We start from the raw sequence: 18156 nt of genomic DNA on the forward strand, positions 1-18156 counted from the left end.
AATAACATCAATATCTCCGCCCTACAACACAAGTCATGGTCAATAACATCAATATCTCCGCCCTACAACACAAGTCATGGTCAATAACATCAATATCTCCGCCCCACAACACAAGTCATCGTCAATAACATCAATATCTCCTCCCTACAACACAAGTCATCGTCAATAACATCAATATCTCCGCCCTACAACACAAGTCATCATCTGAATCATCTCTGTCCTACAACACAAGTCATCGTCAAATTCTAGCAATATCATTAATATCTCTGTCCTACAACACAAGTCATCATCAAGTTCTAGCAACATCACTTCAGAAATATTATCATAGGTAAATAACACTGATACTACATATAAGATGTGGTATTAGATGCTGTTGATTTACAGGAAATGTGCTAATTTTTTTGCTTGTAAGGGGTTAACGTAGTTCCACACTCCTGTGACGTCATAGGATTTTGCAAAGTCAATGATTTAATGATAGGAACATAAATTTTGTTGGAATCTTTTTTAACAGTTATTGTAAAAAATCTTGTTAGCCATAAAATATTTCAAAATTCTTAGTTATATTTGAATAGTCAATGATATGTTTCAAAATATTGAATCCAAGGACAATAACTCTGTTTTCATTCAATTATTTATCAAGTCCATAATGCGATATATTTTCCTTTATTTTTGACAAACATTTTACCAAGGTGATAAGGAATCATTATCTGTGTCTTTTCATGAAATTACATAAAATTTTAATCCCGAGTGATTTTAAATAGCTCAGCTGTGGTGCCAGACTTCAGTTTTTGATGGGGGTATACATAATCTGGAAGCTATAGATTTGAAATTATTAAGGAAAGGTATGGATTTTTCCCATGAATAACTATAACAGATGTAACTCTACGAATATAAACAGAAAAAATGATATGTAAACCATGCTATAAGGAAAATGCGTCCACATTTGTTTGTTTTTTAACATTTCGGGGAATAACGCTAATTCAATAATTTTGCACATATTATTCTAAAACTTGATGAACATATTGAAAATGACATGTGTTTTAGTTATTGACATGTTTTCCGATAAATAAATGCAATTCAAAAAATGTTTTGTTGTTTTTATATTAAAATAACAACAAATAACTGTTTCCAATGAATTTCATAAAAATCTACATCGGGGTATATGACTTTAGTGGTGTATGTAATGAAAATTAATATGGAAACCCTTAACTGTTTTGCCTTTTTTCATTACTCTGAATGTTAATTTATTGATTCCAAACAAAAAATGCTACCTTAACCCCAAAAATCCAGGACTAAGGACCCACCTTAAGTGAACTAATTACTATAAACCAATTTATATTGCTTGCAAAAATTACTCCGAGAACAGCGACTTTCTGAACAACTAGAAATATCTGTCTGTCATCATACACCGTGTCAATCTGTGCTATAAATGTAGGTCTACCAAAAGTACATCCATGCATAAACTAGAGTGCTGTGTGGGCAATGATAGCAGATTAGAGATCTAGGAATGGGGGACATACTGAGAGTGGATTAGAGATCTAGAAATGGGGGACATACTGAGAGTGGATTAGAGATCTAGAAATGGGGGACATACTGAGAACGGATTAGAGATCTAGGATTGGGGAACATACTGAGAGCAGACTAGAGATCTAGAAATGAAATGGGGGAAGTACTGAGAGCGTAATAAAGTCTAGAAATGAAATGGGGGTGTGGTGAGAGCAGATTAGAGATCTAACAAGAGGCCCAAGGGCCTAGAATCGCTCTTCTGATAAATTGTACAACCCCACCATTTCTATTCTTAGCCTCTTAGTATTCTAAATCTTTAGTTAAATCCTAAGAATTCAAAAAAAGTAGGTCAATGTGACCTACTTTTTGGTTTACACATTTTGAGAACCCAAGAAATATCAACTGACAAAGTTTGATGATTTTAAGCCAATTAGTATCTGAATATTGAAATATAGCTGTCAAATTCCAATCGTAGGTCATGATGACCTACTTTTTGGTCAGCGAACTCCGAACATGCAAGACCCATCAACTGACAAAGTTTGATGACTGTAGGTCAAATAGTATCTGAAATATATAAATATAGCCGTCAAAGGACAAGGTACGGTTTTAGCCAAAATCTGCCCTGTCAAGGAAATTCACCAAAATACTAAATCTGGTATTTGAGAGTGTGCCATTTATGAAAATGACCATTGTTATTCTTTATCTACCATAGTAGCTGTAATATATTCAACGGAAAACTTTATATTAACCTGACGACGTCACTAAATTTGACGTTAATTTTGACGTAATATACGAGAGTTCTCCCCAAGCGATGTTTTGAGTAGGAAAACACACATAGAAGTATCAATTCTTAATAAATGCGAAATTATTGGTTTTTGTACTGATTTGAATGGGTATTAAATGGAAATTGAAACCACATCAGATATGCCGCACAGGGGCAAAAACTGCAGGTATTCGCGGAAAGCTTTTCTGGTGCAGAAATATAATGGTTTGAACACCAAATTAAAGAAACATTTATATACTGGTAACAGTGATTTCTTATTTCTGTCTCCAACTTGGCGAATTTTAAGATTTTTTTTATATTTGTTAGAGTCTCGCCTGCATTCGGGAAAAAAAATTATGACATCAAAGGCAGCTCAAATTCAAATCACTGAATTTTATGCGAAGTTTGGGTTATCACCAATGTAATTCTTCACGAATCGGAACACAATAGAATTCATCAGTATTTGTTTTTAATTGGCATACGCAATATTCCATATATGTATATTCTCAATATTATATGCGTGGTATTAAGTTGGAGCAAAATGTCATTTCATGGGTATACTCAGGAAAAAACGCAGTGTTTCTGAGAAACTAGAAACACAACTTCAAAGGGAAGATAATTATGAAACGGTTACGGTTATCAGTGGTAGGGCATTCGCTTCGTAACCGGGAGGTATAGTGTGTTCGAACCCCGCTCATGACATGCCACGTCGAACCTGAGACGTTGACATACATGTGCTCTTCGACAAACGCTCAACAAAAGTGAGAATCTTTCAGATAGGCACCTGATGCCACCTCGACTGTGTCCAGGGGTCCGTGTTTGCCCTACTCTTTATTTTGTATTCTTTATAGAAATTACGCAAATTCGAATTCATCACTATTCGATATCTTCAACTTTTCGTGACCTTAAAAAAGGAGGCCCTGTGTCACAACAGGTATTGGCACGTTAAAAAAAATCAATGCTATAGCCTTAAATGCTAATCATAGGTTTTATATGTGGTACGTCACATACAGCTGATGATTTCTCAATTTGAGAGAAAAGTTCTCGAAAGGACGTAAAATAAACAAACAAAACATGAAAAACTTTTTAAGTCAAACTCTCTCTCTCTTCTCTCTCTCTCAAATATACCATGCCTCAAACAGACCGTCTCTTATGCACATATTCACACACACTCTCACTCACCACTATCAGGCTTCTCCACAAAAAATCGTCAATGTGTTCGGTACTGTACAACTGAGCGATACAAAGCAGGTACACCCCAACACTTGGTTTGCGCAATTTAGTGTCATTGTATCCACTTTTGCTCAAAGAAACCCTCTTAAAAGTTGTAAAATACAAAAATCATTCGATAGTTTATACAAGAGAAATAAAACTTAAGACTTGCTAACCAACCCCTGCCCCATGATAAAAGAAAACCATTCAAATCTAAACTGCATTTTCTCATTATGCAAGTATATACATACATCGTATATTTATCTCGAATGGAGAAAAACAAAATTTTGACGGAATGCTCAATACTGCAAGTCTCAATATTATATTTATATATAGATCTACCCATATGTTGTGTATTCGCTTTGTGTAACCCCCCTCCCCCGGACTGCATTTTATAGTAGTAGAGAACGATAGATGAAATGTAATTGTAAGTGCTACATTGGATACATGTAATCAACCCACTCCAATGCTACCAAAATCCCTATTTTTGTGTTTGTCAATGTTTTCGAGAAGTCACCCCCCCCCTTTAAAAAAAGAAGAAGATATATGCGCCTATAATCTATTTCAATCATTGTAAATTAAAATACATATAGTAATACGAGTAACACATATGGAGCAAATTATCTTTCAGGCACCTCAATTTAAAAATAATTTTAATGAGTAACATATATTCCTTAGTAAAAAGTGCCTTGCAAGAAATGTATATTAATCCCTATCTTAGCTACACAAACTTTTTTGGTTTTGTATTGTGTTTTCAAAAATGAAAGTGAATTAGTGTTCCCCAAACAACGAAATAGTTTTGTAACTATTGCAGATATACTAGAACACTAAAGACCCCCAGTGCCATATTGTGACACCGATCATCCGGTGTTAAGGTCATCTCCAAGGACCCGTGACATTGACACTTGATGCCGAGCAATGTCACTACCTGATTTAACGACTTCGGTCGTTCGCGGGCGGGATTCGAACCCCAGGCCTTCCGCATGCGGGGCGAATGCTCTAACCGCTCGGCCACCGCGGTGGTGTATATTTATAGATAGTGTGCTTAAAATTTTATATTTGTGAATAACCATCGTAAACTTTCTGACAAATAAATTGTTGTCTTTGAAAAATATAAAATGTTACACTTGCGCTAAATACGTCACTGATGTACGTACGTACCTAGGTGGATATTGTCGTCTGCTGTTACATGCCGTTTCCCATTTAATCAAATGAATGGTAAAAAATAATGCTTGAATCTTCAAGGAATATATTATTTATTAAAAGAATCGTCCATCGTTATATAAACTATTTAAATGTAGCTTGCCTGGTATGTAACATGAATTCTCACGAATCGTCGGTTGGTGCTATTTATATACCGTTCTGTTTACACTATAGTCATAACAACAAAAATGGCATCCGGTCTGTAAGATAGGCTTAAATTTATCCGGATTTTCTATTATTATTATGATGATTTTATTAAATTTCAATGTGTTTAAATAAATAACTATATGAGCATATATTATTTGAAAATATATTTACTACTCAAATGATTCTCGTTTCCTCTTCAACCGCCACGATCAACGCAAATTGCGTCACGATGGCGAATTTGTTAGCATCTTTCAACTGATATTTTAACCCCTCTTCCATCGTCGCCCGGGATGAAACTAAGAGGAATTGTAAGTTATTTAGTAAATTTTTAATCCATATAAAAATTATTCCGGGCGACGAGGGAAGAGGTGTTCAATTTCACAAGTTTATCAATACAAAAACCATGAAAACACCACAAATAACCTGAAAGCCCTTACTTTATTTGATTATGTACTACGCATGCGCGTAGATGAGTTGATTTCCATATGCTTTTGAGAGTTACTATAAGTTACTCTTTTAGGAATTTGACAGGAAAATATCTGCAACGCAAAATAATTTTCCTCCATAAACGCCGGGCAGAATTTGGCTAAAACCGTACCTTGTCCTTCCAAAAGTAGGTCAAGGTGACCTACTTTTTGGTCAACACCCTTCAAACATGCAAGACCCAACAACTGACAAAGTTTAGAACTGTAGGTCAAATAGTATCTGAAATATATAAATATAGCCGTCCAATTCCAAAAGTAGGTCAAGGTGACCTACTTTTTGGTCGACACCCTTTGAACATGCAAGACGCATCAACTGACAAAGTTTGATGACTGTAGGTCAAATGGTATCTGAAATATATAAATATAGCCATCCAATTCCAAAAGTAGGTCAAGTTGACCTACTTTTTGGTCGAAACCCTTCGAACATGCAAGACCCATCAACTGACAAAGTTTGATGACTGTAGGTCAAATAGTATCTGAAATATATAAATATAGCCGTCAAATTCCAAAAGTAGGTCAAGGTGACCTACTTTTTGGTCGACACACTCCGTAAACTCAAGATGCATCAATTGTCAAAGTTTGGTGATTGTAGGTCAATTAGTGACTGAAATATATAAATATAACTGTCAAATGCCAAAAGTAGGTCACAGTGACCTACTTTTTGGTCGATACACTCCGAAGACTCAAGATGCATCAACTGACAAAGTTTGATGATTGTAGGTCAAATAGTGTCTGAAATATAGTAATTTAGCTGTCAAATACCAAAAGTAGGTCACGGTGACCTACTTTTTGGTCGACACAAACCGAAGACTGAAGACGCATCAACTGACAAAGTTTGATGATCCTAGGTTTTACAGTGCCCAAAATATGCATCTAAAATTGAAAATGTGAAATTTGAATATCTGCAAAATTCAAAAAGTAGGTCACTGTGACCTACTTTTTTTATAAATATGTTTCAAGGCCTCAAGATGCATCAACTTACAAGATTTGATGATTCTAAACCTCTCGGTATTTGAAATAACAACTTAAAATATATCTATAAATGATAAGCCATAAAATTCAGAAAGTAGGTCACGGTGACCTATTTTTTCAGTTGACGCATTTCAAGGTCCCATGATCCACCAACTGACAAGTTTTGATGATCATAGGCTTCAAAGTGTCCAAGATATGCATCAAAATTAATTTTAAAATAAATACCTGCAAAATTCAAAAAGTAGGTCACCGTGACCTACTTTTGAGACAACTTGACACAAGGTCCTAAGATGCATCAACTGTCAAAATTTGATGATCCTAGTCCTTATAATGACTAAAATATCAAAGATTTAAGGAAATATAAATTTAGGTCAACTTTGAAGTGACCTTGAGACCACGCCCTTTGCCCCAGGGTAATGCCTTGAACAATTTTTAATCTACAACATATCCTCATCCTTATGTGTAAGTTTGGTGATAATCTGCCCAGTGGTTCTTGAGAAGAAGATTTTTTAGTAACCACTACTTTTGTTTGTATTTTCCTGATTATCTCCCCTTGTTAAAGGGTCACATCCCTCTATTTAGTATGTATGAAAGCCCTTGGGCCAATAATACCCTGTAACAAATTTGAAAAAAATTGGTCAAGGGGTTCTTGAGTTATAGCCCTTTTTCTAAAAAGTTTACGCACACCGAACAAATGGCCATAGCATTAGCTCTTTGAGCCTTCGGCTCAGAAGAGCTAAAAATTAAATGGGGGACATACTGACAGTGGATTAGAGATCTAGAAATGAAATGGGGGACATACTGAGGGCGGACAAGAGATCTAGAAATGAAATGGGGGAAGTACTGAGAGCAGATTAGAGATATAGAAATGGGGGATGAACTAGAGTGGATTAATGGGTGGGCTGACAGTGTGTAAATGGGCGGTTCTGCAGTGTGTAAATGGGCGGGCTGACAGTACGTGAATGGGTGGGCTGCAGTACATGAATGGGTGGGCTGCAGTACATGAATGGGTGGGGCGGAAGTGTGTCAGTACAATCCAATTTGATTTGAATTACTTATGAACAAACCATATTTTGTGTAAAACTTTACCTCTGTGACTCTAATTTCTGTTTAATGGCATGAAGGGAGGTAATCTCATTTCTCTGTTCTTGCAATCTGAAATTCAGAAAACCATGCAGTCAGTATATAATTTGTAAGGCAGTCAAGATGGCTATTTGTACTATATGACAATTAGTCAGCTCTGATTGATAACCATCCAATAATAAGATAATCAGTGTGGAAATTTTTTTTTGGTCATCACTACAAGTTCCACACTACAGATTTTGTAACAACCAAATAAGCTGGCATTACATAAACCACAGTATGTGATACACTTTATCTTTACATTGTATTTCTCTATATGCATTGCATGCTTACTTCTCTTCATACTCCAGCGTGAGTTTTCGGAACTCCTCCTCCCTGTTTTTCTGGTCGCTGTGGAACTTGGCCAGATTTCGTTCCATGTCTTTGGTGTATCGCTGGTTCAGGTCTTTAATCTGCTGTCTGTGACTCTGTCGTAATTCATTCTCCGATCCTTCAGCCTTCTTGTGAACCTCAGCTATCTGATCTGCAATCTACAATGACAGAAAAAAAACTATAGTGGGATATGATGGTGCCTGAATTTATATAATTCTCTATGTACCACCACTACTCCACATAACACCACTTCTCTACATAACACCACTTCTCCACACACCATCACTTCTCTACATAACACTTCTCCACATACCATAACTTCTCCACACACCATCACTTCACATACCACCACTTTTCTACACAACACTTCTCCACATCCCACCACTTCTCCACATACCACCACTCACCACTTTTCTACACAACACTTCTCCACATACCACCACTCACCACTTCTCTACACAACACTTCTCCACATACCACAACTTCTCCACATCCTACCACTCACCACTTCTCTATACACCACTTTTCCACATATTACAACTTCTCCACATCCCACCACTTCTCCACATACCACCACTTATAAAGACATTTAGAAAACTGACAAGTCAGAAAGGACCCAACAATCAATACAAGTCCCATAACTCTGTAACAACAAAACTGATAAATCTGAAAATCAATCTACCACCTCCTAATCCAAGCATTACGGTATTACCTATAAATTGTAGGAAAATCTTCTCAAATAATCTCAAATTATAATTATAGAAAGTGCTATTATCTTTGATATTGATATTAAAAACTTCCTATGTCCCATAACTCTGTAACACCAAAACTAATAAATCTGAAAATCAAAAAAGGGGTCATCCTCTGCCTAATACAAGTACTATGTATAAAATTTATGGAAATCTTCCAAAGGAAATTTAAGTTATCACATGCCATAGAAAGTACTGATGGACGAACAGACAAAATGTTAACTACAGGACACCCGCCACAAGACCAGGCCCTAGTTGTGTATTTGAGGGGAAAAAAATAATTACCAGTACTTCAATCTAATCATTATCATAACAACTTATACACAATGTAACCTTAATTTAACAATCATCTGAAAATCATAATAATTATACACAATGTAATACAGTATCGCAATATATAAATGCACAGTTACAATCATAATCAATTTACACCCCAAAAGTTAAACAATGGAAAACGCCTACATTTGTGTCAGGTTTTTTTGTGAAATTTTCCCATGAGTATCAATTAACCATACAGCATGATTTGGTTTTACGGTTGAAGTTACACAAAATCATGTCTCCCAGAATCATTAGAATTTTGTTTACCAACAAATATTAACCCCCATGAACAATGATGATTTCACGGAACCATCACAGTTCTCTACACACACCAGTTCTCGACACACCAGCACTGTTCTCATTACATTAGCACAGTTCTCTACACACACATTACAGTTATCTACACACACACACACACCATAGATCTACACACACCAGTTCTAGACACACCAGCACAGTTCTCTACACACCAGCACAGTTCTCTACACACACCAGCACATTTCTCTACACACCAGCACAGTTCTCTACACACACTAGTTCTGAACACACCAGCACAGTTCTCTACACACAAACCACAGTTATCTACACACAAGAATAGTTCTCTACACACTCACATCACAATTCTCTACACACACCAATGTTCTGGACACACATAATGAACTGACCTCCCTCTCCATCTTGGACTGTAGCTCTGCCTCCAGAGACCTCTGTGAACTATCAAACTTGGCTTCCATTATGCCCATCTCTACCTTCAAGCTTTCCTATAAAAAGTCATTACAGGTCAAATTAATCTTTTAAGGTAGTACTCTACATCATCATAATGGCTGACTTCCTTTAAAAACATGGATGAAAAAATCAATATCAGCAATATTTGACTTTTCCTTTTCCATTTAAATACCTAGCCGAGTAGCTCAGTAGGTTAGAATACCGAATGCTGAACTGTAGGTCGCAGGTTCGAGTCCAGCAGGGGTTTTAAATTTTTTTCAGATTACCTTCTACTAAAACTGTATTTTTTGACAAAATAAAGTAAATTTGAAATTTTTCAACTTCAAAATATTGTTGTACATATCCTCCACTTTTCATCTACATCAAATTTCTCTGGTGTAGCATACCTCCTTAAGGAACCACTTCAGAGACATACAGCTATCACATGTTTGTAGTAATTCAATACTACTTCACCATATGAATACACACTACATCATTTATAAACTGTACATCTTTATTAATATAAACAAGAGTACCGCAAACGGTAAAACATACGTCTGTTAGACCTTCAGTGCGATATTTGTATCCACTATGAGAAAAAATGCAGAAAAACTATTTTTGACTTACTTTTAGCCCTAAAGTAGGTCACAGTGCACCAATCAAATTGATAATTATGTGAAATGATTATGAATTTTCCAAGATGGAGGTTCTGACAAAATATCTGAGCATTACCTGTATTCACAACAGTAAAAAATCTGGAAAACAAAAATAAGGTTTTCCTACAAAGTGATACTAGGACCTTGACCTTGAGAAACAATGGACATCCTCCATTTGGCATAAAGTGTATGTGTACCAAGATTGACAGTCTTAGCCCCAACAATTTGGTCTGTATCCTGCCTACAAGGTTTTCCTACTAAGTGATACTATAACCTTGACCTTTGACCTTGAAAAACAAATGGCATTCTTCACTTAGCATGAGGAGTATGTGTACCAAGTTTGATGGTCCTTGCTGCAATTGTTTATATTCTGCATACAAGGTTTTCATATTAATTGATACTATGACTTTGACCTCTGATCTTGAAAAACAATAGGCATCTTCCTCTCATCATGGTGATTAAATATACCAAGTTGTAAGATCATATCTCCAATAGTTTGGTCTGTATTCTGCCTACAAGGTTTTCTTATTGGTATTAAGACTTTGACCCTTGAAAAACAATAGGCATCTTCCTCTCCTGAAGGTGATCAAATGTACCGAGTTGTAAGATCCTGGAGCTTACAGTTATTTTGCAATTTGCCTATAAGGTCCGGACAGACAGATGGACGACGGTATACCATAATACATCCAGTCTTTGACTGACGTATAAAAATATACTGTAGATTCCTAAACATTCCCAGGGAATTTATCATCGTGCAATTTCTCGCAATAAGCACCACACACACGAATAAAATTACTCAATTTTATTTTCTTATTGCTGAAATCCATGTAAACACTCTTGATCAATAGACCACTCGCGAATTCATGATCCCGTGATCTGACGTCCACGAGGCTTATCGTGACATCAAGTTCTCGTGTAAAATAAGGAATTTACAGTACATTACATTATTTATAAACTATCTGTTAGTCTCCGTTAATAAAACCGAAACGCACCTTCTCCCTGACTGCTGCGTCCAGCTCCATCTCAAACTTACGACTCTCTGTCTGGAGAGAGTAGATCTTCTCCTCCATGTCCTTACACAGAGTCACTGCTTCCTCACACTTCCCCTGAGAATGACAGACAATCTTGAGAATGACAGACAATATTGAAGTAAAAGGATGACAAATCTTATATTAACTGTATTTAATTTACATATCGAATCATCCATACACATGCACTTTATCTGAACATGTAATTTACACATTCACTGCACTTTACCTGATTTAAACATAATTTACACATTCACTACGAAGAAGAAATAACCCATTTGAAAACATATTTAGGGTTTCATAAATTTGCAGATCTATAATTGTACGTAATAACAGCAGAGGAATAGGGAGAGATTTCAGAAATACATTGTACATAAAATAAATTATTTCAAAACCAGGTCCTCAGTACCCACTTGGTTGTCATATTAATAGGCAACTAAATGGGACGGTCCTTCAGATGAGACCACAAAAACTGAGGTCCAGTGTCACAGCAGGTGTGGCACGATAAAGATCCCTCCCTGCTCAAAGGCCGTAAGGGCAATGCATAGGTCTAAATTTTGCAGCCCTTCACCAGCAATGGTAACGTCTCTATGTGAGTGAAAAATTCTTGATCGGGACGTTAAACAATATTCAATCAACCAGTCACCAGAAGAACGTTCTTTTGTTGATGTTGGTAACTGAGCATGCAGCTGTTTTGTGCAAATTTGAAAATGTGAAATTTATTTCAGAAATACAGACAAATTACAGATAGACTATGGTCAGAAAAGCTTACTTAGTCCTTTAGATCAGGAAAAGTAATAGAAAGGCCACACTTAAATACCAATGTCTATCTTAGTTTGTGTACATTACACTACCACCATGCTGCCCCCATTTTGTACAATGTAAAGTCATCACTCACTCTCTCCTCATTCAGAACTTTCTGGTTGTTCTCAGACACCTCATCAATCTTCTGCAGTAGTTCCTGCTCTCGCTTGAACCAGTCATCTTGTTCCTACAATAATTCAATAACTGTAACACATTCATCGATCTTCTGATTCCTTCCAGGTAAAGTACCCGAGTTTCCAACGTATGACCAAAATATGATACCAATGTTGTGTACCAGAAATAGTCCGGGAAGAAGAGGTCTGTTACTCTCAGATCTTAACCAATGAAACGTTTTAATGAACTTTGTATTTCTAATGAGTAATTTTGATAAAAATGAAACCAAGAGAAATTCTGAGATGTTGGTCTCCATTTCTATCAGTACAAGGAGCTGAAAAATTCATTTTAAAAGCAAGTGCCCAGATTAAATTCACTACTTGTCCTACTAAAAACTTAATACATATACATGTTTTATTTAGATTGAGTTTGTTTTAATTTTTCACTGATATGATATTCATCACATTATAGATTGAACATATCTTTTATAGCTTTACAGAATCTGGGACTGTCTCAGCTGTTTCATTATCATTCTTATTCTAATTGGCAGCATATCTAATGATATGACCAAGTATATATACTGTAAACGTATTATATTTGGCGTGTACAATATTTGGCGGAAATCGTTTTTTCAACAAGTTAGCGTAAATTTGATTTAGCGCATTCCTGAATTACTTTAAACATCTAGATTTACGGATGGCATTTAGCGATGTACTTGATTTAGCGGAAGCTGCGTTCCGCCAAAGGCGCTAAATAGAATACACAGCCAAATGTAATACATTTACAGTAATCCCAGATTTCTGGCATTTTCATGGGAAACCAGCGAGTATTGGCTCCGGTTTTCCCAGCTGTACACTGCCCACTATAAATAAGTATACACTCACTCATTTTTAATGTTTACAATGCTAGACTAAGGTATTTCTAATGGTCAGCAAAAATTTTAATGTCAGTTGTCGAGTTACAAGAGAGATTCAGAGTTTACAATACTTTGTTACGTAAACAAGACTTGTGTCATATTTTTGTTCACATAGGTTAAATATACTAGTAAAGATTTTGCTTAAAAGAGTTTTCAACTTACAAGTTAATTCTGAACACAATTAAATAGTTTTTAGAGTTTGGCACATCTCAATTTGTTTTAAATATGATATTTTCTAATATGTTTACGGTGTGAACGTTGAGACGAGCGAAGACCCATAACACCTTACAACACGACTTGAGGCAATTCATTTAACGCAAGAAATATAACGCCGTTGATGTACACAGTGCATTATGATGTCATCGTTGGCTGCGATTATTTTTCTTTCAAACCAAGCAATTATTTACGACAAAACGTATGAAGGTATGGGAAAACTGGTCTGGAATTTAAAATAATTTCTGGTACTTTCCAAACTATTCATTTGTTTTATCTACGGGGTTGTCAAAGAAATATACTGCAGTGGCATTTTTCTGAAAGCATCATTTTTCAGCTGATAAAGAGCAAATTACATGACTCAATTGCGTAATCATTGGAGCGAGCTTGTCTTCGCTCGCTATTAAGCAATCTATATGTAAATACAAACACTGGGCAACAGGATTTGTGAGCCCTGTAGACTCTGCTTGGGTTCTACATACAGAGTCTGCGAGCCCTGGCATACTCTACTGAATTCTACGTATCGAGTGAAGCCCCCTCTTACTTTGCTCAAGTTCTACATACAGAGTGAAGCCCCTGCTTACTCCGCTCGAGTTCTACATACCAAGTGAAGCCCCCTGAGTTCTACATACTGAGCGAAGCTCCTGCTTACTCCGTTCCAGTTCTACATACCGAGCAAACCCCCGCTCCAGTTCTACATAATGAGTGAAGCGCCCCGCTTATTCTGCTTGAGTTTTCCATACTGAGTGAAGCCCCGAGTTCTACATACTGAGCGAAGCCCCTGCTTACTCCGCTCGAGTTCTATATACCGAGTGAAACCCCTGCTTACTCTGCTCGAGTTCTACATACCGAGCGAAGCCCCTGCTTACTCCGCTCGAGCTCTACATACCGAGCGAAGGCGATCCTGAAGCTGTTGAACCTTCTTCTCTGCCATGCCTTGTGCCTCCTTTAGATTCTCCCATTCTTGGTTAATTAGCTGAGTCCGCTCACGCTCAGACTCCAATATCTCCTCAGCATGGTAACGAGCCCGTTCCTTCTCTGATATCTACAATTTCAAATGTATTAACTTCAAGCTGTAATAACTGCATATGATTACATACTTGTTGCATAAAAATTTTCGTGGAGAACTAGGGCTGTTCAGTTAAACATATTTGGTATTCAGGGAATGCATTAAATACATGGCAGAGTGGTAATTTACATGACCGGGTGGTAAGAACTGCAAATGATAGTATTGTTTCCCCACCTACCTTCAGGTCAATTTTTAAGTTTTAAGTTATCATTTTTAAATGATTTTTGATGTCAATATAGATATTCATATGAATTTTCATAAAAGTTGATTTATTAGACAAAACAAAGATAACTGTAAAAATTGGGTTAAAATAATGTATTTCACTAGAAATATCAATAGAAAACAGAACACATTTTTATAACATCTAACCCCCCCCCCCCCCCCCCCTTGTGAATCACAAATTCCTTTTTACAGGTATTGTAAATCATAAATTGTCATTTAGTGAATTTAGACCAAAACTGTTGCTGCAATCTACCAACACTTTGCTAAAACGTTTTTCAAAAGCTGGACCTTGTCAACCATCTTAAGGTAGTACTCTACATCGTCATAATGGCTGACTTCCTTTAAAAACATGGATGAAAAAATCGATATCAGCAATATTAGACTTTTCCTTTTCCATTTAAATACATAGCCGAGTAGCTCAGTAGGTTAGAATACCGACCGCTGAACTGTAGGTCCCAGGTTCGAGTCCAGCAGGGGTTTTAAATTTTATTCAGATTACCTTCTACTTAAACTGTATTTTTTGACAAAATAAAGTAAATTAAAAAAAATTTCCAGCTTCAAAATTTTGTTGTACATATCCTCCATTTTTCATCTACATCAAATTTCTCTGGTGTAGCAAACCTCCTTAACCATTGCTGTCGTATCTTTGTGCTATTTTCGCAGACACTTATTTAAGGCTCACGTGTTTACAATCAGTGTACATTCTGCTGATTGGGTGACATCATAATGATTCAACCAATCAACGCAAAGAATACAATCAAGAAATACTGACCGTTAATTAAAATTCAAAGCCAAACTGGATATTTCGGAAAATAAGATAAGTAAACGGTGAAATCTATTGAACCTAAAAATTTCTAGAAGCAAAATCGTAATATAGAGAATGGATTTTTCCAGTTTCGAAAGCAGAATTCCACTTTAAAGCAGAGAAAAATCATGTCTGGTACCAAAGATGTTTATCCCTCTGATTAATATGAGCATAACATGTGAGGTTTAGCAAAGTGTCTGTTTGTAATTGTCCTTACCTGAGCCTTCAGAGTGTCAATCTCAATACTAGCCCTGTCTTTTTCGTTTTTCATTTCTTCTAAAGCTTCTGCCATGTCTTTCTCGAAGTTCTTAATCATCTGGAATGGACAATGTGGTAATTAATCTTTCTAAATGACCAAATTAAATATTTTACTCTCTCTTGATGAATTATGGAGGATTTTTAAAAACAGGAATGGTACACCCATTACAGATTTCCTGCAATTAAGGTCATACGCAAACTTTCTGACACTTTCTCTAAAATTACATTTTCATCTCCTCGATATGAAAAGTTCTTGTGTATGATTTCAAAATTAGGTTTAGATTATACTTTGTAGTAATATTACAATACTTTATATACATTATATCAGCCTGCGTAGGTCAGTAGTTAGATCACCTAACTCGTAATGCAATTGTCGATCCCTGATTGATCCAAAGATTTTTCTTCCCTTCTTTGCTACAATAACTTAGTTAGTGTATTGTCTGTATATACAACCTTCTGTATTACATAAGAATTTACATTTTTACTTTTCACAACCAGGAATTATCAAAATATGCTAAATCTAAAACAAACTTGGTAATATATACGAGGGTGAGTCAGCCAGCCTATCCCATTTCCGATTGACCGAGACGGTCACGATTTTCATGCCTAATTTTAATGCATGTTTTATACCTGGGTACAAAATCGCACGTGTATTGAGTCATTCTTTAATTAGATATTGAATGTCAAACATGGCTAGTAACGCAAAGGCATGCTTTTCATCTAAAGTTGAGCACCGTGCTATAATTCGGTACTTGTATTTAAAAGGTAAAACAGGCAAGGAAATACACGGCGAGTTAGCCGATATTTATGGGTCTTCTGCACCATCTTATACTCAGGTTAAATTCTGGGTAGGGGAATTCAAACGCAGTAGAACGTCTTTAGAAGATGAAGCTAGGTCTGGACGCCCACTGGATGCCACCAACGAAGAAATGTGTAAGAAAGAATGGGAGTTGGTATACTCTGATAGGCGAATTCAGGTGGAAGAAATAGTGCAGGCATTAGGCATTTCACATGGTAGTGTTTCAACAATCTTACATGATCGTTTAGGTATGCGCAAGCTAACAGCCCGTTGGGTCCCCAAATCCCTTAGCGATGAGCAAATGGCAATCAGAGCATCAATATGCAGCACCTTGTTGAAGCGTTTTAGGTCAAAAGATGATTTTCTTTTGCGTCTGGTGACTGTAGATGAGACTTGGGTTCATTATCATGAGCCAGAGAATAAAGCTCCGAGTTGTCAGTGGGTAAGGCCTGGGTCCCTGAGACCAAAGAAGTTTAAAACGCAACCATCTGCTGACAAGGTGATGGCCACAGTATTTTTGGATGCAAAAAGGCATCATTATGTTGGACTTTTTACCCAAGAGAAGTACAATAACTGGAGTGTACTATGCAAACTTGCTAGACCAGCTGAGAACCACCATCTGTGAAAAACGCCGAGGTAAACTCTCTAAAGGTGTTTTGCTGCAACAGGACAACACGAGAGTCAACACTTGTAAAGTAGCAATGGATGCTGTAGAGCAAAACGAGTATGAATTAATACCACATCCTGCCTATTCGCCTGACCTAGCTCCTAGTGACTTCTTACTCTTCCCAAACTTGAAAAAGGATATCCGTGGACATCATTTCCGATCTGACGAAGAAGTCGTGACGGCAGTTGAGGAGTGGGTCAATGGAAAGGACCTTGACTTTTTCAGTTCTGGGCTGATGGCACTTGAACACCATTGGTCTAAGTGCATCACACTAGTGGGCAATTAAATTGAAAAGGAAGAGGTGGATCTCAACCGGAAATAAGTTAGGTTGGTTACTTATTGACCCACCCTCGTACCATTTTTATTTTGTAGAAACAAGATAGAATGCAAGTGCATTATACCTGAAATGTCACGAAAAATTATATATTATTAAAAAAACGTTGCGTATGACCTTAAATAAATATCCTAACACATAACACTAACCTCATTTTGATTAGCTAGCTTCTCTTCTATTTTCACTTTCTCATTCTTTAACTTTGCTAACATCTGTTCTTTGTCGTCATCACGATTCTTCCATCCCTCCACAACTTTTGCTAGTTGCTACAAAAAACAGTGAACCACTTCTACAATACACTACAAAACTATTCTCATCCCATTTCATGTTACAATATCTAAATAAATGTCAGAAACAAACCTTGCTTTTTCAATTTAACATATTTCTTGATAAAAGCATCGACTTCTCAACTTGACATGAAAACCTTACATCTGTAAACTGTAAACCAACTTTTATTTGCGTGCGAGAAATTTTCGCGAGGACCCCATCATTGAAACTATATTTCTTGTTGCTAACCAGTCCTTTGATGTATCTTGTGTGTTTAAGATAATTTAGTCGCCTCGAAACAAGTTCATCTCTAGTAAATCGCAAAATAAAGCCGTTTAAAAACAGTTGGTTTCAGTTACCAGATTCTTCCACTGTTCATATAACCCTACAATACAAACAGCCGTAACATTTATTCCTTCACTATTACACTACCTTGTCTAACTGTTCTATCATGAGGTCCTTCACTATTACACTACCTTGTCTAACTGT

General features: G+C 36.5%; 1 protein-coding gene across 1 annotated transcript in view; it reads right to left on the reverse strand.

Annotated features, from left to right (window-relative positions):
* LOC125659878 (uncharacterized) overlaps positions 1-18156 on the reverse strand; it is a 41537-nt gene that overhangs the window by 11856 nt on the left and 11525 nt on the right. The window contains exons 8-15 of the mRNA XM_048891670.2: positions 17550-17666; positions 15560-15658; positions 14136-14291; positions 12098-12190; positions 11164-11277; positions 9476-9571; positions 7705-7901; positions 7378-7443 (exon numbers count right to left, since the gene is read on the reverse strand). Of these exons, the coding sequence (XP_048747627.2) occupies positions 7378-7443; positions 7705-7901; positions 9476-9571; positions 11164-11277; positions 12098-12190; positions 14136-14291; positions 15560-15658; positions 17550-17666 (938 nt within the window). The remainder of the gene's footprint in view (positions 1-7377; positions 7444-7704; positions 7902-9475; positions 9572-11163; positions 11278-12097; positions 12191-14135; positions 14292-15559; positions 15659-17549; positions 17667-18156) is intronic.

Source organism: Ostrea edulis, chromosome 9 (genome assembly GCF_947568905.1).
Source record: "Ostrea edulis chromosome 9, xbOstEdul1.1, whole genome shotgun sequence".
NCBI classification, from domain to species: domain Eukaryota; kingdom Metazoa; phylum Mollusca; class Bivalvia; order Ostreida; family Ostreidae; genus Ostrea; species Ostrea edulis.